We start from the raw sequence: 23000 nt of genomic DNA, 5'->3' as shown, positions 1-23000 counted from the left end.
AACATGATTTCACCTTCAACACCGAAACATGATTTCACCTTCTCACTTGCAGCCTGTAGAACAATTTAATATTTTTCTTTGACCAGCCTCTAGAGATATGATTTCTTGGTATGTTGTTGTTATTGATAATGCTTCACACCATGTTTGGAAAATGACTCTACAGAGACCTAGAAGAAAGGACTGAGGACTCACCTGCTCCAGCAGCTGCCTCAGTCTGTGCAGCTGTGACTCCAGCTGTTTGTTGTGATCCTCCAGAATCTGCATCCTGGCCTCTAGGCGGCCCTTGTGCTGGCGAAGCAGCTTGGCTTCTGCAATGAGCTCAGCATCCCGGGGGCTTTGCGGAGAAACCGGCATCATCTCTGGTGGGGACGGCAGTGGAGACAGTCCTTTGTGGTCATGCTGTTGCTTCAAACGGTCATACTCTGCTTGCAAGTTTCTGTTGAGAAGCAAGAAGGAGGTAAAAGCTTTATGGACCTAAACAGGCTGGTGCACTCTGCACCAGGCAGTGAGAAGGAACCTCCTCTTGCGTGGTGTGATGCGTCTGACTCCCAGGGGCCAGAGGCTCACCTGCACCACTTGCCTTTCGTTCTGCTGAATCCACACCCTCTAAGCTTACACCTCGCAGATTTGCAGGGAGCTGATACTACAGACACTTGTAATACAAGGATTGCCTCAAGGCTCCCTGCATCACCAGAATTCCCAATTAATTCCCTTCCAGGGCACAGGATGCAGACGGCTGGCTGGGCTCCAGACACCGTCCCGAAGCCCGGGTACAGTCTGTCCTGGGCTCTGCCCTCGGCTTCCTGCGTTTTATCCTTCCCAGCAGAAGCCAGACTGCCTGTTCACTTCCACGCACGAATACACTTGAGGAGCAATTAGTGCTAAAAGCGGACTTTGAGTGATCAAAGCTCTTCACAAACGCTAATCAAAGCGGACGCCACCTGGCCGGCCTCTCTCCTTTACAGATGAGAACGCTACGGCAGAAAGGCGGCCACACAAAAAGTCAGAGCAAACCACAGACCTCAAGAGTTCATTTGCAACTCTGCTGCTGTCAATCAGGCCACATCACTCTCCTCTCTTCATATCTGCAACTGCATTTCCAGCCTAGCTCTAAAATTACTAACCCATAATGAGGAAAAGACAAATTAGTGAGCCAATCTGTTAAACTGCACCGCACTCACTTTTGGGGCTATAGTTTCCATCTTTATTCGGACCGCCCTGTCTAGAGTGCTGCTCTAACTTTACGGCACTGCTAAGCTGGTTCTTTTATTCCATAAAACTCCAGTTTTACTCCAGTAAAACACTCCATAGATTAATATGATCTGTAGTGGTCCACAGGAAAAAACCCCACCAAACAGGAAGAGCACAGAAGGGATGAAACTGAAATTTTGTTAGGGATAATACACTCCAACAATGCAGAAACAGTAACTTGTAACAGAAACTTTGTATGCAAGGGAGGCCTAATAAACTGCACTGGGATTTTGTTGCTATGATATTCCTTTACTGCTTCCCAGAGGTGGGGGGGGGGAATGGTTTGACGCTCTGGTAACTGCTTACTCATTGCAAGCAGTGACCCAGATTTTATTTTTTCCAACTGGCTCTTATTTGAGGTTGTGAGAACGGGCACTTTTTGCCAGTTCTGCTGCCTGCAAACCACAATACACACTGACAGTTTGCTCTGGAGGCTTAATAACACCTCAGAAACCTCCCAGCAAACTTTATTAAGCTCTGAAACACTTCTAAAGGTACGTTGTGACCAGAACAAGAACTGAAGCAAGTATGCATCATTTCACACGAACAAGAAAGCAATGCCAAGGACAAAGACAGGCTATTGACTGTTCTTCAAATGTCCTTGTGCCCCTCAGTAGCTGCATGTTGGATACGTCCTATCCTGGGACTGTGGCACCCCCCCCCCCCGAACATGATCCCTAAGGGATGTCAGACCTACACAATCCCTCCTCTGCAGAAGTTTTAAAAGTTTAAAAAAAGATGTTGATCATTCTTAACTTCAGGTTGTTTCAAAATTCAAGATTTCTTTCTCTAAATCCCACACAAAGAAGGGAGACTACAGAGAGGTTTTTTTCTTTTTTTTTTTTTTTTTAAACCAAATTCAGAGTTTCAATTTCACTAAAATAATCCAGAAAAAGAAAGAAGGGCTATACTGGGTGTTGCCTTCCACATGAATTAATGCCTTCTGAGACTTCTAGCTAAATGAACTGGTGAATAATTAATAAAAATACAAAAGGGAATAGGAATGAGCATTACAATAGTATCACACACAGTCTTACTGCAAACTAAAGTTTAGACAGGATTGATCATTAAGCTTGTTTTTCAGAAAGTCTGTAGATAGTGGCTATTGCTACCCCGTGAGGAATTTCACAGATGCAGAATACAGGCAATACTCTATAAACAGCAAACTCAAAAGTTTGAAGTGCTGTAAAGCAAAAGATAAAATATCACTCTAAGGGAAACTAAATAACTCTACTTGATCATACTTATAACATAATCAGGCACCTTGCTACAAAGAAATGTACAATTACCCCCTCAATTCTCAACATAGAGAAGTCCTTCCAGTGACTATGGTACTGAACTGAAATACAAGTGAGGACCAAGGAGTAATTCAGATAAAAATGCCTTCATGTCTAATACAAAACAGTTAAAAAACTCTTTCTGAAAGCCTACAGAAAAAGAAAAAAAGGGTAAAAGATATTGCTTATTATCCAAGCAGAGATACATCTGAATTTGTAAGTTCTGTAATTAAATACTGTTGGAACTGGAATTAAATATTGTTGGAACAAAGGAATGTCACGGTGAAGGATGCATGTGAGTTTGCCCAGAGCATCTGTGTCACTGAGTTTTCCCGCTGCACCTTTTCAGTCCAGCTACAGAGTCCTCAGTCCAGAAAATTAAGACTCATCATAGCAACCTCTTTCAGAACTGTAAGAGTGATGCAGAATGCAGACGATCAGTAATATCATAATGATTGGGATCTAACACACAGGAACGAAGATTTGCATTAACATAGGGGAAAAAAGCTGAAAACTAAAACAGAAAGAAAGAATGAACTCGGAATCTGCTGTAAGAGTATCCTAAAGGAGAGAACAATCGGCTCTTATTCCTACCTCTGGAACAGTTTTCAGTTGTGTGGCCAAAAAGGATTGCTGCTGCAAGCCAGGCAACCAAGGCACTGCCCACAGTCCTCAGAGTAAAGCCTCTGTGTTCTAAGGAAAGGCACTCTCTAACATTTTTAGCATAAAATGGAGCTTAAGAGAACAGGAAGATAAAAGCATAATCCTCTCTAAACGAATGCAACCGAGCAAGCACGGGCAGTACTGGGAAACCAAGCCTCCCTCCACCACAGCTCAGGCTGGGTGGCTTTTACATCTGGCTGTCACAAACCAACCAAGCTGCTGCATCTTCTGCTCACTGGGAAAATATATTCTGCTCTAGTAAGAGAAATATTCAAAGAAAAACCCCATATATCCAATTTACTATGCTTGCACCTCTTTGAAGCATTCATGAAGAAAAATAACAGAGGAAATATGGAATGTAACCTTGATTTATGCAACTGTAAAGAGCTGAGTAGTAAAGAGCTCATGAGTTATTAATCACAACTATCACTGACAGCATTAATTGCCTGGTGACGGAAACCCTAGTGGACCCCATATGCTGAGTAGTCCTCTCAGAGGCAATTGAAAATTTGTGAATTCATGTCGTTTTTCATCTCTCTACAGAAAATCAGTGGTCTGAAGAAACAGACAAAGTTTCTGAAACCACCTACCCCTGTCCCTCACTAGAGTGCCAGTGTTTACCCACGATGCTTCACACTCAGAAGACCTAGTTCCTCTTCTTCAATGCCAAAACAAACACCGAAAGGAGCCACAGCATGTTTAGAAATGCATCACTTTCTCGCTATTGGCAACTACACAGAAGGAACTTATTTCAGGAGGCCATTCATCAGCCTTCAGATTTGAAGCAACACCGTAGCTGCACAGAAACAGAGCAGCTTTGAGATGCTGGGTGTTAGCGCTTCTCCAGTGGCAGACAGCCCACTGCGCTCCCAGTGCACGTCAGGAAAGCAAAGGAAAGGCAAATAGCTCCGGCTGGAGCTCTCATTTACTAAGTTCTTGTTATAGTACAGCTAGGAGCTGGCAGGAAAGCAAAAGAATGCGAGAGAAGTCTCCCTTTTACAGAAGTATACCAGTGACCTTGATTCAACTAAAATATTAGGAAACGTTCACTTTCTTTAGCCATTAAAACAGACGGAAAGTATTTTAGTTCTTTCCAAAAAGTTCAGAGTGTCTGTGCCTGCAAAGCCGTATGCTTTCTATTTAATGCTAGCCCAGTCCATCCGAGTCAGTACAACCTAACCTACAGTATAACCTTTGTAATGGACTGCTTTAGATGGCACCAGAAATGTCTTCTCTGCTTCTAAAATATATTAACTCTTAAGGAAATTTAAAAATGTTTTTAGGACAGTTTTATAATTAGGTTTTTCTCTTATACTGCAATCTAGTAATAGTGCCTAGCAAGATTATGTTACGTGTACTGAATGCATAAGAAATGGTCTCATCACAATATTCCAGGTGATGTGAAACTGAGCATGAGTCTGAAGGCCCCATACTCAAACGAAACATTTTCACCAATCGAAAATATTCTACAAAATGCTCGCATTTTAGCAAATATAAATTCTTTAACAGTCAAATTTTAGCCATAAATTATTTAAGGAAGTCATATTTGCAAGCCACTAAAGCACCATGGTCTCAAAATGCTAGCAGATAAATAATAAATATCTAACAAGAGGTCCTTGGAACTGAAAAAACCCCAGTCAGAAGTGTGTCACAGCTAGCTTAGTTTGTAAGTCGGATAATACATTTCAGAAGAATTGAAAATAGGCAACAGATCTTTTTAAACTGTCCAAAAGCAAATCCTCAGAATAACTATTTCAAAAAGCCTTTTTCATTTAACTAACAAGTCACGATGGAAATATTTGGAGACCAGAAACTGCAGCTGAAAACCAAATGGGGGTCAGAATTCAATAAACAGCTCAAAAAAGACGAAGAAAAGTCAAGACACAAAGGAAAGAAAGGGAAGGGCTTTTTTGAAAAGCAGAAAACTCTGGAGAGTGGGAGAAAAAGAGAAATGGCAATGAAGTGTTTTGAATATCATTGTATTGCTTCTTGCTGGTACTTGATGCAGCTTTCCCAAGGGCTGCTGAGAAGTGACTGCACGTGCTGACTCGCACTGTAAAACAATACAAGACACAGCAAAAATCATCAGAAGTGTATGCAACAAAAGCTGTGCACACACAGGCAGGAAAGGATGACTGCTGCCTTCCCAGGCATAAGCATCACACTCAGCTCGGCACCAGGAAGGAGACACGCTCTGGCTGCGAGGTCGAAGGAATTTACAAGGGTGATGAAACAAGTCAGGTGCTTTAAGGCTGGGCTGAGGACCGGGCGGTCACAATGTGATCTGCATCATGTTCAGCTCATTTCCAAGCAACACATTCACTGAGTCTTCATGCTGTGGCAATAAACAACGTTTACTCGGAGGGCTTTTTTTAGGATCAGCATGGGAAGGAATACGTGTTCACTCACCAGAACCAGGTTCACACAAGGAATTGGGTTGTTGATTACCTCTGGCAACAGCCAAAAAAAGGTTTGCACAAACTCAAAGGAGGAAAAAGACTAGAAAATAGAAATCTAAAGGGACAAGATTGTTTTTTAAAGGTAGATAAATTATATGAATGGCTCCTGACTGACTCTGCCTGACCGGCTTATTTTTCTAAAAAAGAATCAGTGTTTCCACCATAAAACCATCGTTATCTGGCTGTGACAAGCTATCAGGACAAGAACTGGCTTGTTTTTGAGCATTTGCCTCGCATTTTAAGTACAAGTTATTTATAGTGGTTTGCAGAGACAAAAGTCATGATTTTGTCATAATCAATGAAAATCACAGGAGTGTGACCTCCATGCTGTCATACAGAAACAGACCTCTTTGTCCCTGCTGCACTGAGACCTGAAGAATTCACAAAAGGCTAGGTTGCTCGTGCTGGCATCCCATCCATAACTGCATCTCTAGTAATACGAATGAGAAAACAACAGGCTACAACCAAGTACAGACTACAGCTCTTGTTTAATCCAGGATCAGCAAACTTCAAAACAAGTATTTTTAAGGTGTAATTCCTGTCAGGGATATTTTAACATGCTACTCCTCATTGGTAGCTGTTACATTAAATAAAGATCATACTGAAATGTAAGACATAAACCCTGAAAAGGAATTTTTTCAGACTATTTAGCTATCTAGCTCCAGGTTATAATAATGTTCAAATATCATATTTCTAATCTAAAATGAGTCTGCTTTAAAAGCCATCCTCCTTTCTGGCGGGCAGCTTATTTTCTTTAGAGACAGAAAAGCGTTCCTAGTGCTGTTCAGAAAGTAACACCCCTCCCCTGAAAACGAAGCTATTTCAACTCTCTGTATGGTACTAGTTACACAATATTTCTTAACTACAGAAGTCGTGTATGCAAAGTACGATGGCTTATTTCAAAATACTGATTTTCCTCCACCTCAGAAAGTACTTGGGCTCTATGTACTATGTAGTAGGAAGTCTGGGGTTTGTTTCAAACAAAATATTACTGCTGTTCAGGGAGCAAGAGCTTTGTTTACTACAGCTTTCTGCCTGAAACACTTTCCTCATCCTTTATGCCTATTGATCCTCTACATTCTCACAAATCCTCCTGAAACAAGTGTGTTCTTGACCCTTCTTCTTTATGCCTCACTCTCCAGTTTATTATTATTTATATGTCTGTCAGACATTGTGCCAGCATTTTTAATGCAGGCAGAGACATAATCTCCAGGTGTTTTCTCTGCTACTAATTCCTCACAGAAAGCAGTTAGATTTTAGCAGTTTCATCTTCAAATGAAGATTTTGTAGTCTGAATGCAGAGAGGGTGCAATGCAACTGGAAACGTTAGGGCATGAGAAAATAATGGTGGATTAAAAAAATAACTCTTACAGCAAATTACACCTTTATTGAAAAAAGCATGTGTGAAACAAATTATTAGTTAAATTAGTTGCCCTTGCATCTGGAGATTTACAGAGATGTCTACAGAAAATTAAGACCTGGTATTTATGGAGAACAGGCTCTTCCCTCTTAGTGGTTGAAGCGCATCACTTATACAGAAAAACGGACTTAATCTGCGGAGGAGTAGCTGATGCACATTCACAAGGAAGCACAAGGCAGATCTAAATCTTCCTCCTCTTCCAGGTGACAGATTAACTTATTTCAGGCTTCTCCATGCCAAAACCGACTCCAGCTGTTCTGAAAGTCCAGGCTCTGCTCTTTGTACAGAAGTCCCAAACATAGTCTCACGGAGATGGTGGTGTGATGGAACCACTATAACTGATTAGTACCCTCCAAAGACTTACGCATGGAGAGAAGATCTATAACACTGCCAACGCTTGCATTACTTTCTTGACATGCCTAAGGTAAATGATTACTGCATTAAACCCTCAATGTAAACAAAAGTACCTAGCTCTTAAAAAAGAAAGAAAAAAGAGCATGAAAATGCCAATAGACTTTATCATAAAAGCTGAAGATAGCACCAGGCAAATAAAAATAGTGCCTTTCTTGTAGATTTAAATTATTTCTACCCTACAATCTAATTTTGGTAGTTCATGGTGGCAATTACAAATCTGCCAGAGTCAAGAACTACCAGTTTTTATGCTGATGGCCCAAGACTCCAGAGTACCCTAGAAAGAGGACTGCAGTGTTGTGATGCTCCAAGAATCCAGTCAGGGTTTTGGGGTTTTTTTTGTGATTAATGAAGATAACTTCAATTAAACTTGAAATTAAAAGTAGTAAATTATATTTGATATTGAAAGGCTACAGAAATGGCAACAAAGAACACCAAACAAACAGAAAGCAAAGAGGACTCAAGTTTTAACCATGAGAAAACTAATTTTTCTGAAGAAAATGCAACTTTATAACTCATTTTATCCCTATCTATCCTGCTATCAAAGTGAATTAAATCTAACTGTATAGCATAATTATTCCACAGATTCTTTATTACAAATGAATGGAGGTAATTTCAAAAGCTCACGTATCCCAGCGGCCAATCTTATTGAGAAAAGTCTGTCTTTCCAAGAACATCCTTCCTTCTTGGAATGGCAAAATAAAACAACACTGGCATGAATCTCGTTACTATCATGGAAACAAAGGAAACGGCAAAACAGAAGGAAATATGAAACACAGCCAGCAGAGCTTGTCACAGGTGGCACCATGAGTATTACGTAACTCACGTACGTCTTTGAGGTTTGCCATTTTGAAGGTTTTGTGAAAGAAACAGTGCTGACTCATCAACACACTGGAAGTGGAAATGAGTTAACGATTATATGACGTCAGCCTCATCACTTACAGAGAGAAAGCGTTCCTTTGCCTCTGCTGCATGTGCCCAAGGGCGGTGGCAGCCGGTGGCGTAACCCACCTGTTTTCCTCCTCCAGGTCCGCGAGGATTCTCTCCAGTTCCCCTCTTTCCTCACTCTCCAGAGAAATCAGGATCTGGGCAGGGCTTCGGGGCTGGCTCAGCGGGGACTCCTGGTTCAGACTTTGGCAGTAGTGCTGGATTAACAAGTGTTCATCATCGCTGGAAAACAGAGGAGAAGAAAACAAGCTGTTCCCTTCCTCATTTTTACCTTCACAGCGAACACATGGAGATGATTCACTCCCAGTCTCTCATTTCTTACAAACCAATTTGCTGAACCCTTTGTAACAAAAAGCAGAGCAATGTACTTTGCTGAAGTACAAAATCTGCTGAACCGTTTCACTTAGTCTCCAATAATTTTCCTTCTCTGCAGAGTCCACCTCTCTTCCCGCCTGCTTCTCAGGTACTTAAAGCCGAGTTTTGTCACAGCTGACAACCTCAGCTTTCCTCTTTTGCCTAACTTTGATTAGAAATTTGCTTGAGATAAAATGCCATCTGCTGCTCCCTGATCTGTGTTGCGCAAGGGTAATTCAAGGAAAGGCAAGGCATTTATTTTTACATTTACAAATTCTCCTTATGTAATAAAGGTGGCCTCTATTCTTCTATTTTTCTCTATAAAATTGTAATGGGGAGAAATTAAAAACGTTACTTAATCTAATGAAATTGCATACTTTTCATTGACTTGTTTTTTGTTTTTTGTTTTTTTTTTAATTTCAGGTGACGTACACTGCCAGAATACAAATATATTCTGTTTCATATATATGATCTCTTCCTTTATTTCTATTGTCCCCAAAGCTATCTGGCATTTGAAACAGAAACATCTCTGTAAGAGAAAAGCAAATCCAGTTCTGAAGACCTTGACCACTTATCGGAATTACATGGGTCTTTTATGTGCTAAGGAGATGGCATCCAGGCCACTGTGAGAAATCATGGAAATTTTCTCTTGACATCACAAGTCAAGGACAGAAAAAAATAACACAGCTGTTGGGAATCTTGTTTTGCCCGTAGTACTTACTTATAGCAAAATAATTCAGTCTAGTTTTTTTTTCTGTTTAATTTGTAATTTAGAATTTAATAGACATTTTGAATAGCTGTTATTGTTAAAAAATTAGAATTTTCCTTGTTTACATTTTGTTCCTGAAAACGTTAATGATGTCATTTTATAGACTGAAGGAGTGCTAAAGCAATGTAGAGCACATTAACATTAGTTCATAAAAGAGAAATATTAATTTTTCACAACAGGCATCCTTTCATTTTTCTAAGCAAAATTTTAAAGGCTTGCCAGTCCCTAAATTTATACTTTTCATGAAACATTTCAACTGTGATTTCCTTCAAAAAGCTGCTTTGTATCGTAAGTGAATTAACAGTGAAAAAGGGACACAACTACTGCTATATAATGCCATTTTGTAAGACATATTCTTTTTGTGTGATTTTCAGCCTGCACATATTTTGTATACATAATTGCAACGACACTACCTACAGAAATGTTTTGTGGTATATATACACATTATCTCTTTTCTTCCCTCCTTCCCTGTCCCCATCTATCACTCTTAACTGCAATTATAAGCCAGATAATCCAAAATCCATAAGAATGTCAACAAACAATACTTAAGCGTAATCTGACAAACAAAACTGAAAGAAGTACAGTTGTGACTTCATGGTGAGCTTTATTTTGCTGCAATTTGTATCTGGATCATATTTCTTCCAAATTTCAGAATGTACAGATTTATTTTAATTTTAACAGGAAAAACTGAGTAACAAACTGGATAGTTAGTAGTTAACTTATTAACTGAATTGAACAGTAAGACTGAAGTATAATACAAAGGATACTGCTTATGTATGATTTTGTGACTAAGGACACTGAAATACTTCAGTGGGGACAATTGGAAATTCCACCTATTATAGCATTACTGCTATCCATAACAATACAATATTAACATACAACTTGGGAAAAAAGTTTTCATTAACTGCGTGAAACTATAGTGACATTGTGTATGTATTAGTTTTGAGATGTCATTTTAACTTTCTCCTTTTTGAACCAATATATTAAAACAATGTACTTGGTTGTACAGGGGATTTTCTTTCAAAGTTGGTAGGTAACAATCCTCCCAAGTCAAAAACTATTTGGAAGCAAAGCAAACAGCTTTATTACTTACTATCCAAGAACATCTCACAGGCTTACAACCAACCTTATAAAATACTAATGATTTGGAATCTCAATTTAAGTGAATGAAAATTGGCTAGAGTACTGTGCTTTAAAAGAACACTAAAAATTTAGTGAAAAGAAGATTCTGTCTGAATTTTCAAAAAAATCTACACCTTAAATTGTGGTAAGGATGAGATTATGTAGAACAGAAAAAAATATGACTTTTAGAAAAGATGAAATTTGAGTTTTTTCATATTTGACCAATTTAAAATCTGTGCTGACTTCTACATTGTTATTGAAATAAGACCAAATTTGCAGGCACGACAATGACTTATGTGCTTCTATCCTGTTTTCAGAAAGCATTGCTCACAGTTAGTTTTCTAGTTCTACGTCCTTTCATTCAGAGAATAAACAAGATCAAGAAAATCATGAGAGAGGAGAAAACCACAAAAGATCTCTGTGACATTAGATTGAACTACTTTTTAAAAAATTAAAACTTTTATTTACGGCTTTACATTTAAAGTAGCACAATGAATGCTTGTCAGTGATCTGTCCAACTTAAAGTTTACTACTTCTAATATTTCACGGCGAGGATGAGTCCCTCCTGTTTTCACCTGCAATGTATTTCAGGTGTTTGTAGACTGCAGAGTTCTGTTTGACTCCATCAACCTTTTGAATGACACTTCAACCACAATGTTTTATAGCTTACAGCAATTTAACCTTGACTAAGCTTCCATTTCAGATAGAAGGGTTACCTTTTTATCTTTGTCCTTCAAACACATTAGATAATGAGCATTTTTTCCAATATGGAAACTATTTGCTGAACAAATCAGTAATTTTTGGGAAGAAATTAGTCATTTTAATTTTGAAGGTATCAATCATCTGTCACATAAATTTGGTGTTAAGCTGTAAGCCATGAATCTAGACACTACAATACAAATTGAAAGAACACGAGTTCATCATGAAATTGAACCAGATGTGGTACACGGCCATGCAAATTCCGCACTACAAAATTTCATTACAAGTTATTAACCTTCACAAGAAAACACATGTCAAAAACATTAAATCAGCCTACTTACATGCTCTCATTAGGTGAAATACTGTCATTTAGATAAGAACCATTGGTGTTCTCCATTTCTGCTAGCCTGTGGAAAAATAAACAAGACCCATTAAAGTCAATTCTGTTTTCCAGAAACTTTTTTTTTTCTCTAACATTTTGCTCTAACATTCCTGAAAGCATTAAATAGTGTGATGTTTTTGATGACTTAGAGAATTTGAAACTCAAATTAATTTATACTCACTGTTGATTACCAAAAAGTTTTTGCAATAAGCTATTGCAAAGGATTGTTTATTTGTTACAATGACCAGGCTAAACTCAATTCTAAGTTTCCAACTCTTTCTCTGAGGTCATATTCCACTCCTTATTATTAATTAATTCCACAATCAAAGAAAGGCCTTAAGATGCCAGGGGATTACACAAATTGCTTTGTACCTGGCAATGTCATCATCATCAGAACTGTAATACCAGTCCAGCCTCTCCTAAACATCCTGCATAACTCAGAAATATCTCTCCTGATCATGTGATTTTGGGGGAGAGAAAGAGGAGGTTGGAGTAACTGTTTTTCATTACCTCAACCCTAGCAAATTTGCTTACCTGGTGGAAAAACATATTTTCATATTTGTGCAATTAACCCACTTTTTTATTCTTAAGAGCAGTATGAAAGTAGACAAGCGAACTAAAGCACCGATACACCACTATTTTAATCCTCCAAATCAAGGAAAAACCCTGTTTGTGGTATTCCACAAGGTGAATTATTTAACATTAAAACACTACGTGAGATTCACAAAGAGTTTGGAGGTTTCTGCTCTTCTGATTTGTATCATTTCACCAGGGTCCGTATTAAAAACAAAACACTACACAGAATCATAGAATGGTTTGGGTTGGAAGGGACCTTTAAAGGTCATCTAGTCCAACCCCCCTGCAAGGAGCAGGGACATCTCCAACTAGATCAGGTTGCTCAGAGCCCTGAGCCTGGCCTTGAATGTTTCCAGGGACGGAGCGTCTACCACCTCTCTGGGCCACCTGTGCCAGTCCTTCACCACCCTCATTGTAAAAAATTTCTTCCTCGTATCTAGTCTGAATCTACCCTCTTTTAGTTTAAAACCATTATCCCTTGTCTTGCTGCAACAGGCACTACTAAGAAGTTGGTAAGTTGAGTGCACAGCTTAATGAAGACCCCACAGGACCTAAAAGCCACTTTGGACCAGACAGGTGCTCTGGCATGCAAGTTAGTCAACAGGCTAGTTAGTAGCAGCCATGGGCGATGCTCTGTATCCCTGAGCCTTGAAAACAAAACCCCAAACCCTATGTTTCTTTAAGAAGTGCTCAGTTAGCAGCTAGCCTCTGGGACTCTTTTTTAAAAAATGATTGTTTAGAGAAAGATCTGCCTAATGTCCAGCTGGTCTCATACCTGCTAGCATAATGTTCAATGCGTGAATGAGTATCATCATGTGAAAGCTGAGGGGACGAGGCAGGCCTATAAGGCAGAAAACACTGATTAATCACAAACAATACCCCTTTAAAAGTAAAAAGACACTTATCTATGCCTATACCCTCACATCTCAATGCCTTATGCTTATGCTATGTTTGATAAACAGCAAGTTATAACTCCAGGCACTGTGTGTGCCTCCTCTAGTCGCCGGTGCAACGTTTTGTAGTACTGGGGATTTTGACTATTTGCAATCCATCTGTTGCAACAACTTTTCTTCACACCAAATCTCAAAGAACCCTTTTCCAAAGGATTTATGGACGAGCTTTCACACCAGTTTTCCCTCCACACCTGCCTCCTGCATTGGTAATTCTGTTTCACGCGCAGCCCTGCGCCGGCTGCGAAAGCCCTGCTGGCAACCTCTCCTCTGCCTCCCGCCCTGCTCCAGTGTGTGCTTCCAGCACATCCCACCTCAAGGAGCCTTTAAGGACTACTCCAGGAGCAACTAGAAATACAAGAAACATAAAATGTCTAAAATGAGCCTTTAATAACACCCTGCAGACACCAACGATTTTGCCTACTGTCTTTCCAGAGTTGCAATCCGAACCGTGGATCAGTGTGTTATATAGGAGGACACTGTCAACTATTTTGGGTTTTCTGCCTGACAAATCAGATGGTCTGAGGTCCTCTTCACTTTTTTTCTTGACAAAAACAATTTGAGTATTGCTTCTTACAGCCTCAACTCTGGAAAACGCCACCATTGAATTATGTTGCCTACGCAGGGCGGAGAGCACCCTTTGCTGCTGTGTGGGATTTTGCCAGTCTACGTGTGTCAGGAGGTGCTGGCATAACAAAAAAACTGATGTAGCTTCCCAGATTGTATGGCAGTCTTGTATTTCAGCTAAATTTCTACTTCTCTTTATTCCATCTCTGCCAACTCTCCTTCTGGAACTCCTGGCTGAAGAATGACTTTCCCCTTATTTTAAATTGTTGGATACTGTGGTTCAGCCTGGGTCTGCCCAATGGCGATTGCACGACATTGCAAGAGCAGGTAAGTTTTGTACTTACTGGTTATAAAGCAAAACTGTAATAATTTTACGGTTCATATTGCTCCTGTGTTAGGAGTTTGATAATCCTGCAGTAAATCTACTAGACTGGTCATCTTCCAGTGTTCTAATCAGCCTGCAAAGGGCTCTAGAAAATTAGGATCTTTCAGCATTCGTAGAGCTGGATACAAAAAATCGATCATCATTAATGTCTCTTCTCACAGAACAGAAAAGTTGTTCTCTTTAAGCTGTTAAAGTCTAAGTATCATGAATCCCATTTGGTCTGAAAAGAGCTTTGGCCTCTGACTGTATTTCTACCCATCACACGTTCAAACACTACCACAGCACACCAGAGGACAGAGAGTTCACAGAGTTCCTCAGTACTGTAGAGATTCAGTGCAGATGGGCAACTGTTTCTCTGGAACTTAATATCCTATTTTGTGTAAGAACATCTACACCGAAGGGGAGGGAGGGGAAAAGGACGCAATTTCTCTAGAGCAGCGGATTATGGAGCAAAGGCAACAATGGTTTTCTGATAAATTGAGGCTATCCCCATTTTTTAATTTGTTTGACACACAGTAGATGTTAAGCTGGTACTACCCATGAAAGAAGAGGTCTTGGTTTCAAGGCACACACCAATCTTGCTGCTAATACTGTGCACAGACTATGAAATCTGTGTTAAAAGCAGCTTTAGTTTTTAGCTGGATCATTCTCCCAGTCCTCTTACCCTGGCATCGCAGATGTATTTATACCAGTATAAAGGAAAGGATAGCCTCTGGTTGGGACCAACTGGGCAATTAAGAGAAGTGATGTCCTTTTTGGGAGCAGTGCAAGGCAAAGGATGGGGCCGACTGCCTGACTGCATACTTGCTTTACCTTCAGAAGTGAGCAAGGTGTGTAAAATACATATATATTTTAAAGACAACACAGCGTTGTGCAACTTGTTGAAGCTGCTTCTGTCTCTCCATCAACTGCTGGCAGGGAATGAGGCTACATTTCCAGTTTTGTCTCCACCTCAGAACATGCTGCAATGGAGATCTACCTCAAACAGCTTTTTAAAAGTTTGCTTAAGAAAGTAAACCTGTTGAGAAGCACTGCAGTCTGTGTGTTGAATTTAGTTTCTCAGAGGTACGTTTTTGCCAGTATCTGAGCCAGCTTGAGAGCAACCGTGCCGCACTGCAGGCTGTTGTGTAGACATACTCTTTGATGACCATCTGTACCAGAGCTCACTCTCCTTCCTTTCTGAGCACACACACTCAGCCCACCTAATCAGTTTGAAGAGTCAGCAAAAAGGCTAAGAGACATAGCCAATATTTAGCCAAGATAACCACCCTTTTACAAGCGCTCCACAGCTGCACTGCTTAAGCTGGTGTCTGCAGGAATTCCAGTTGAGTGTCGATTGTGTGGCAAATACCACCTCCTGCAATTCCCTGCACCCCTGGAGACCGGTCTGGCAGGACAAGGGCACTTTTCTTGCTGTTCAGCATTTCAGCTGATGCTTCTTAAAAGTGTGGAATCAAGTAAGTTGTATTTGTGCCACTGACAGCCCACAGTCCAAGTAAAAAGACATAAATTCTCACAAAAAGTGTGACCTGTCCCTTCAGTGCCTGGCAAGCAGAATATCTGTTGAAAATACTGGATAATTAGCAGTCAGAATCACTAACCTCTGACCTAAAAATATATATGTATGTATTTACAAACAGTTCTACGTACACCACATGTTCATATCAGGATAGCACTAGCAGTGCTGAATGCTGCCAGGTTATGCTCTTCTGAAGTACTTTGAAGATTACCAGAAAACTGGCATGAAAGCATCAGAAAAAAAAGGACGCTCTTGGAAAACAGGGGAAAGTTTTATGATAACCAGAATAAGAGGTTTGACTGCCAAAGTTAGAATCAGCCCTGTAACTGAGAAATAGCTTTAAACTTGGGTAGCTCAGTAACTTGTGCTGTGAGGCTGGTGGTCTAGCATGAGGGAAATGAACAAAGCTAGCAGAACAAAACAAAGAGCACTTCTTTCCAGCCACTATTCATTTCTTAATTTTCTGCTTTCTTGCCAGACCAGAAGAAAGGATTGTGCTCAGGAAGATACCTGAGTTGGTCTGGTCAAAGCTGCAATCTCTCCATACAAATCCTGCTTCTCAGTATTTCTGAAGTTTTCTTAAGTATTACATGCCAGTTAAACTCCCTGTAGTGTACGGTGTGAAGCTGTTAGTGTAGGCATACTACGATGTTATTACTGTGAGTAACTATGGCAGCTTGATTTCACGTTATGTCAGACACAACAATGGCATTCCATATTAAGCAAGCTTGCTTTAAATGTCACTTTTAACTTCGCAATTGTTCCAAAGGGTAAGAAATCTAGATCCACAGCTGAGTATACAGTATGCTGCAACCATCCCCAGATGCATTTATAAACAAAAGTGCATCCTAACGTTCAAAGCCCCTCTATTTCAGTCTGGCTCCAGCCTTTTGGCATTTCCCGTGGGTGAATCCTCAACCACATGAGGTTTGCAGTCCTAGATGTATTTCTTGATTGTGTAAATTTCCTAGAGGTAGGGCACTTCACTTAACTTCCCAATAGTTTGTGCTCCAAATGAAAATCATAAATCAATATTCCAATGTATACATTTCACTGTTGTTTATTGTCGTAGTTCAGCCCTGATCAGGACCAGACTACGCAGTCTCTCTCCCGCTCCCCCCACCCTCCGAGAGAACAGGGGGAGATGATATAAGAAAAACGGCTCAAGGTTTGAGATAAGGACGGGGAGAAATCCTTAAAGTTACCGTCACGGGCAAAACAGACTCGACTTGGGGAAAACTATTCATTTATTTTCTAAAATTAGCAGGAGAATGAGACAGGGAACAAGATAACCTCCCCCCACCCCTCCCTCTTCCCGGGCTTAACATTATCTCTACTACCTTCCCCTCCCGAGCGGCACGGGGGGGGAAAGGGGAATGGGGGTCGCGGTCAGTTCATCACGCGTTGTTTTACGCCGCTGTATCATCGTCAGGGGAAGAACTCCTCGCATTCCTCCTCTGCTCCAGCGTGGGGTCCCTCCCACGGGCCACAGTCCTTCGTGAAACTGCTCCGGCGTGGGTCATCTCTTCCACGGGGTGCAGTCCCTCTAGAACAGCTGCCCCAGCGGGCCCTCCACGGGCCACAGCCTCCTTCAGGCCTCCACCTGCTCTGGCGTGGGGTCCTCCACGAGCTGCAGGTGGATCTCTGCCCCTCCGTGGACCTCCATGGGCTGCAGGGGGACAACCCGCTCCACCATGGTCTTCACCACGAGTTGCAGAGGAATCTTGGCCAGGAGCCATATTACTCCTCCCCCTCCTTCTGAACTGACCTTGGCGTCTGCAGCCGTTCCTCACAACAGGCTGGCAGACGCCTCTCAGGATCCTTTTTACATCTTATTCACTTCTCATCTCCTCTCCACTTCTTGCAGCCGGGCCGGGCCGAGTTGGGCCCAGTCGGCTGCCCGGCGGGAGGCCAGAGGGTGAGGCCTGCAAGGCCCATGAGGCTCGCGCCTCCCCCTCTCTGCCCCCCGCTCAGCTGCTTCACATCTTCTCTTCCTCTTTTTCCTGTTTTCCCCTACTTAAATACGTTATCGCAGAGGCGTTATCACGGGACATTCTGCTACCAATTGGCTCGGCCTTGGCCAGCAGCAGGTCCGCCCTAGGCCCAGCCGAGTCCACTGAACAAAGGGGAGCGACTTCTAGCAGTTTCCTACAGAAGCTACCACCTTAGGCCCCCCCTCACTAACAAAACCAGAACATTCCACCCCTCGCCTCTGCGAATTACGTATTTAAGTATTATAAGTAAAATACACACACATCAACAGAAGAAAATAGAATTCCCTGCACCAAAATCAAAATAATATCCTCACACCACCAACAGTGGGTAGACAATTAACAAACAATTCACCACTTATCCCTTCACCACAATCAGAAAATAAATTCCCCATAATCATTTTGCTCTTTTGTCAAGTTCAATCCCTGTTTTGCCCATTACTGCTCCCAATTAAACTCAATCCTTATCTCAAATTCCTCGAGCCCCACGTTGGGCGCCAAAATAACTGTCGTAGTTCAGCCCTGATCAGGACCAGACTACGCAGTCTCTCTCCCGCTCCCCCCACCCTCCGAGAGAACAGGGGGAGATGATATAAGAAAAACGGCTCAAGGTTTGAGATAAGGACGGGGAGAAATCCTTAAAGTTACCGTCACGGGCAAAACAGACTCGACTTGGGGAAAACTATTCATTTATTTTCTAAAATTAGCAGGAGAATGAGACAGGGAACAAGATAACCTCCCCCCACCCCTCCCTCTTCCCGGGCTTAACATTATCTCTACTACCTTCCCCTCCCGAGCGGCACGGGGGGGGAAAGGGGAATGGGGGTCGCGGTCAGTTCATCACGCGTTGTTTTACGCCGCTGTATCATCGTCAGGGGAAGAACTCCTCGCATTCCTCCTCTGCTCCAGCGTGGGGTCCCTCCCACGGGCCACAGTCCTTCGTGAAACTGCTCCGGCGTGGGTCATCTCTTCCACGGGGTGCAGTCCCTCTAGAACAGCTGCCCCAGCGGGCCCTCCACGGGCCACAGCCTCCTTCAGGCCTCCACCTGCTCTGGCGTGGGGTCCTCCACGAGCTGCAGGTGGATCTCTGCCCCTCCGTGGACCTCCATGGGCTGCAGGGGGACAACCCGCTCCACCATGGTCTTCACCACGAGTTGCAGAGGAATCTTGGCCAGGAGCCATATTACTCCTCCCCCTCCTTCTGAACTGACCTTGGCGTCTGCAGCCGTTCCTCACAACAGGCTGGCAGACGCCTCTCAGGATCCTTTTTACATCTTATTCACTTCTCATCTCCTCTCCACTTCTTGCAGCCGGGCCGGGCCGAGTTGGGCCCAGTCGGCTGCCCGGCGGGAGGCCAGAGGGTGAGGCCTGCAAGGCCCATGAGGCTCGCGCCTCCCCCTCTCTGCCCCCCGCTCAGCTGCTTCACATCTTCTCTTCCTCTTTTTCCTGTTTTCCCCTACTTAAATACGTTATCGCAGAGGCGTTATCACGGGACATTCTGCTACCAATTGGCTCGGCCTTGGCCAGCAGCAGGTCCGCCCTAGGCCCAGCCGAGTCCACTGAACAAAGGGGAGCGACTTCTAGCAGTTTCCTACAGAAGCTACCACCTTAGGCCCCCCCTCACTAACAAAACCAGAACATTATTCTACCAAAAATTCAACGAAGGTGCAAGCCATATACATTTCACCATATAGAAATATATAAAATTATATTTATTAGTTTATCATTAGTTATTAGTATGTGAATTAAAAATAACCCTTATTTAACATTATTCTAAAATCATCCATGTAACACTAGTAGTAGCAAATGCCACAGCGGTAAGTATATATATCTTTAGTTTATGCTGAGGGTATTACTACAACAGTAAAACAATGCACGTGCAGGAACGGTGCGTGAATGAAAATCCATTTCATAGCTGAAAAATCCAGTTTAACTTCTGAAAAAAAATACAGTAAGCATTTCCTCATTTCAACCTGCCTTCACAGATCTTACTGTATCTAAAAAACTGTAATAAAATATCCAGTGAGCTTTGGATTAATTGTGGCACATCAGTGTGAGAGTGGGCACAGTTGCACATAAAAACAAATTACAGCTTTATCTACAAAACGATGTCATTCCTGAAACTGAATTAAATCCATTCAGCTCAGTTTCTCTCTTTCAAGAAGCATTTAGTATACAGTCAGACGGATCGACACTTATTCAGAAACACAGGCTTTCAAACGACAAACTCTTATAAGCATTAGTAGGACTGCACCAAAATCCCTGTTAATTCAATGAAAATACATACTCCAGAAAGAGTATACAGTACACAATCCACGATTGCTGGGAATTCCTGGATTTATCTCATTCTACTCATTTGGGATCAAAACATTCCTTCAGAGAGTGCACCAAAGAAAATAATAATAAAGAAAGAAGGAAATGAACTTATGTAAAACTAAATAAAGAAACAAACAAAAAAAAAAGTGAGGAACGCAGCAGCAGTAGCAGCAGCAGCACACTTCAGCAAAAGTACTCACGCAGAATCTACTGGCCAGAAGTTGATCAGAGTAACAGGACTGCAAGACAAAAAATGAGGAGGTGAAGAGAGAGGCAGAAGAAACTCAGCAGCAAAATAATTACGGAAAGGTTAAATAAAAAAAAAAAAAATCACAACAACTAAAAACCAAAAAATCAACAGACAAACATGAATGATTGTGAAGAGCAACCAACTAAAAAGTGAGGAAAAAATTTGAAATCTAAAATTAAAAAAGAGAGAAAAAGAAAGAGAGCGAGAACAAGCTGTGTGCAATTGCCATTAAACAACTGATTAAGCTTGAAAAAAAACCCAACGGGAACCGGGTTAATTCATTGATTTCTCCATGTGCATCATTACTGCTTTTTTTTATCCATAAAGACATCAAAGCCATTTAATAAGACTAAATTTATAAAGTGAGAAAAGAAGAAATCAGCTGGGAAGCTCGCAAACACAGTAGCCTAATTAAAAAAATAAAACCATGGAAACATACCCATTTGGAAACAAATAAAAATTTAATGAAGAGATCAGTAGTCTCCAAATTGCCATATCAAACCTAGAAATTCATCAGGCCGTCAGTAAGATGGTAAGTATTTTTCTTTTACTGACTGAAGCTGAAGTTCCTGTATAAGGACAGGTGAAAACAGATAAAGGCAATGGCAATTGGAATCCCAGCTTGTGTTTTCCTGCCAGCCAAGGTTAACAGAAATGAAAAAAATAAAGAGGCTTTATGCATTTAGGAAGGGAAGGGAGTTGGCACCAGCTGAGGAGCTCAAAGAGCATACCGAATGAATTGCTACTTGGACACTTTAGAGCTACTCACGTTTCCATGTTGTCTCCCTCCAAGACAGTTTGGACAGGCAGGTAGCCCATTCGTGGATGCTTTGCAAAATATCTTTTTGTTCGAAATTTGTTTTTTAGTACCTTGGCAAAGTCACGGACGTCTTCTCCTGAAGTTGTCTGAAAGCCACAAATCACAATGAAATCACCTTTCATGAGGTTATTATGGTTTCTCGGTTGCCTCTTCCTTTGCTGGGTCACTTGGAAGAGCTGTGGCCACACCAAGTAAAGCTGCCAACTGCTTGAGCTCCGGAACCGCAAATTTTATTTATTTATCACCATCACCTTACAATGTACTATACAGCAACACTGCTAGTGGGGAGGAAGGAGGAAAAAGGCAAGCTCTAAAAACTCCTGACAGGCTCATGCCTCATGTCAGCTGACCTCAAAGGACAAATAATAATTAGACAAGAAGTTGTCATTTCCTCATCTACCTCGGGGGATTCTCTGCCTGTTTTCTGTTCAGCACTCAAATGGCTGTAACAGAGGATACACAGCTGGTCCACATGTCCAGCTAGCTGCTTCACTGGCTGGACCCTGACTCTTACCACACGCTCGTCATCTACATCTCATGAACCTGTCAGTCTGTGAAAGTCAGATACGTACTCTTGGTACGTTTTCTAGCTTCCCCTCTCAGCCTCCTCTGCCATTAATATTCAACTAAAGAGAAACAAAAAGCAGGTGAGAGCTGCCCAAAATTCTTAGATCAGTTATTTCTTCCTGCGCCTATTTAATCTGAAGCTAACAAGCATTTAAGACCAATACCCTGAGGAGAGTACAACTTGCACAAAGTTTTCTACTCCCTTGCCTGCAGTTGGCTTTCCTGGCTGCTGTAGAGACCAGCAGAGGAGCACAAAGTGGAATTAGCTTCCTAAAGAGCAGAATGTCTTAGGAAGAGTTCAAAGGATGCCTGCTGGGAAGATGCAAGACTTCTTGCAAGCCTGATTAAGAGTCGGGCGATTTTCTGAAAAATTTTAATGGAAGACTTCAGTTACTTCAGTCGGGCTGCACTCCCTTCACTGCACCTCGCAGACACTCGACCCTGAAATATTGCTCTTCTACAGTAAATTAAGTTCTTCCTGACCTACATAATGATATTGCTTCTCCAGTGTATCTAATTTGAAGGAAAGAAATCAGGGAAAAGTTAATCTTTGTGACATTTTTTAATGAGTTCTATGTCTTCTATTTAGAGAGGAAGGAGGTGCTGGGATCTGTCAGTCAAGCCAACCTTCACAGAGTTGCTGAAACACAGATGTATATATTTTTAACAATTGCCTGGGTAGATAAATTAAGGATGCCCTGAAAAATAATCTGCAGAAAGACTGAAATGCATGTACTGACAACACCTACAAGCTTCACATAGAGCCAGGAAGAATTTGGCTCTCTTTCCAGTCAGTCAGTCTGGTAGGAAAATTCAGTACGAGCAACGACTGGCAGAGAAGAGACACAGCAGAACCTACAAGCCAGTATAGCAGCATCTATACTTTCAAGAAACTGAGATAATGCTTGATAATATTAAGTATCATTTCCTCAATACATCAGAAATAAAGACATTTTGGGGAAGGGAGGCACTAAGTATGCCCAGACCACTCAGAGGACTCTGGAAAGGGGATTTACTGAGGTGGCCTCGCGTGCCCCAGCAGGAGGGAATTCCCTCTGCCGAACGCAGTCTGCAATGCCTGCTAGGAGAGCTCCTAACCATCAGTAGAGCACACAGAGCGCGTCAGTTGGGAACAGAGAAAAACTTTTAATATTTAGTCTCCACCTAAATGGATTAAGCCCAGCTTTCTGTCCAGTCTGTTCACCTGTGTCATTTGTAACAATTTATTCCTGCCTTGTCTAGTCTCAGTGTTGTGAACACTTTCCATTGCATTTGACTGTAATTTGGATTTAAGTGTTTTCAGG

General features: G+C 41.6%; 1 protein-coding gene across 13 annotated transcripts in view; it reads right to left on the bottom strand.

Moving 5' to 3' along the window:
- DMD (dystrophin) overlaps positions 1 to 23000 on the bottom strand; it is a 1302935-nt gene that overhangs the window by 22172 nt on the left and 1257763 nt on the right. For 8 of the 13 annotated variants that reach the window (XM_086766697.1, XM_086766715.1, XM_086766672.1 and 5 more), the window contains 6 exons: positions 21079 to 21215; positions 20260 to 20298; positions 13107 to 13172; positions 11715 to 11780; positions 8493 to 8651; positions 193 to 436 (listed from right to left, as the gene is read on the bottom strand). In XM_086766697.1, coding sequence (XP_086622823.1) covers positions 193 to 436; positions 8493 to 8651; positions 11715 to 11780; positions 13107 to 13172; positions 20260 to 20298; positions 21079 to 21215 — 711 coding nt within the window. The remainder of the gene's footprint in view (positions 1 to 192; positions 437 to 8492; positions 8652 to 11714; positions 11781 to 13106; positions 13173 to 20259; positions 20299 to 21078; positions 21216 to 23000) is intronic. The other 5 variants (XM_086766731.1, XM_086766707.1, XM_086766680.1 and 2 more) reach the window with 3 other exon arrangements.

This window comes from Chlamydotis macqueenii, chromosome 1 (assembly GCF_036417535.1).
Source record: "Chlamydotis macqueenii isolate bChlMac1 chromosome 1, bChlMac1.mat, whole genome shotgun sequence".
NCBI lineage: Eukaryota > Metazoa > Chordata > Aves > Otidiformes > Otididae > Chlamydotis > Chlamydotis macqueenii.
This window is presented reverse-complemented; position numbering and strand designations above follow the sequence as displayed.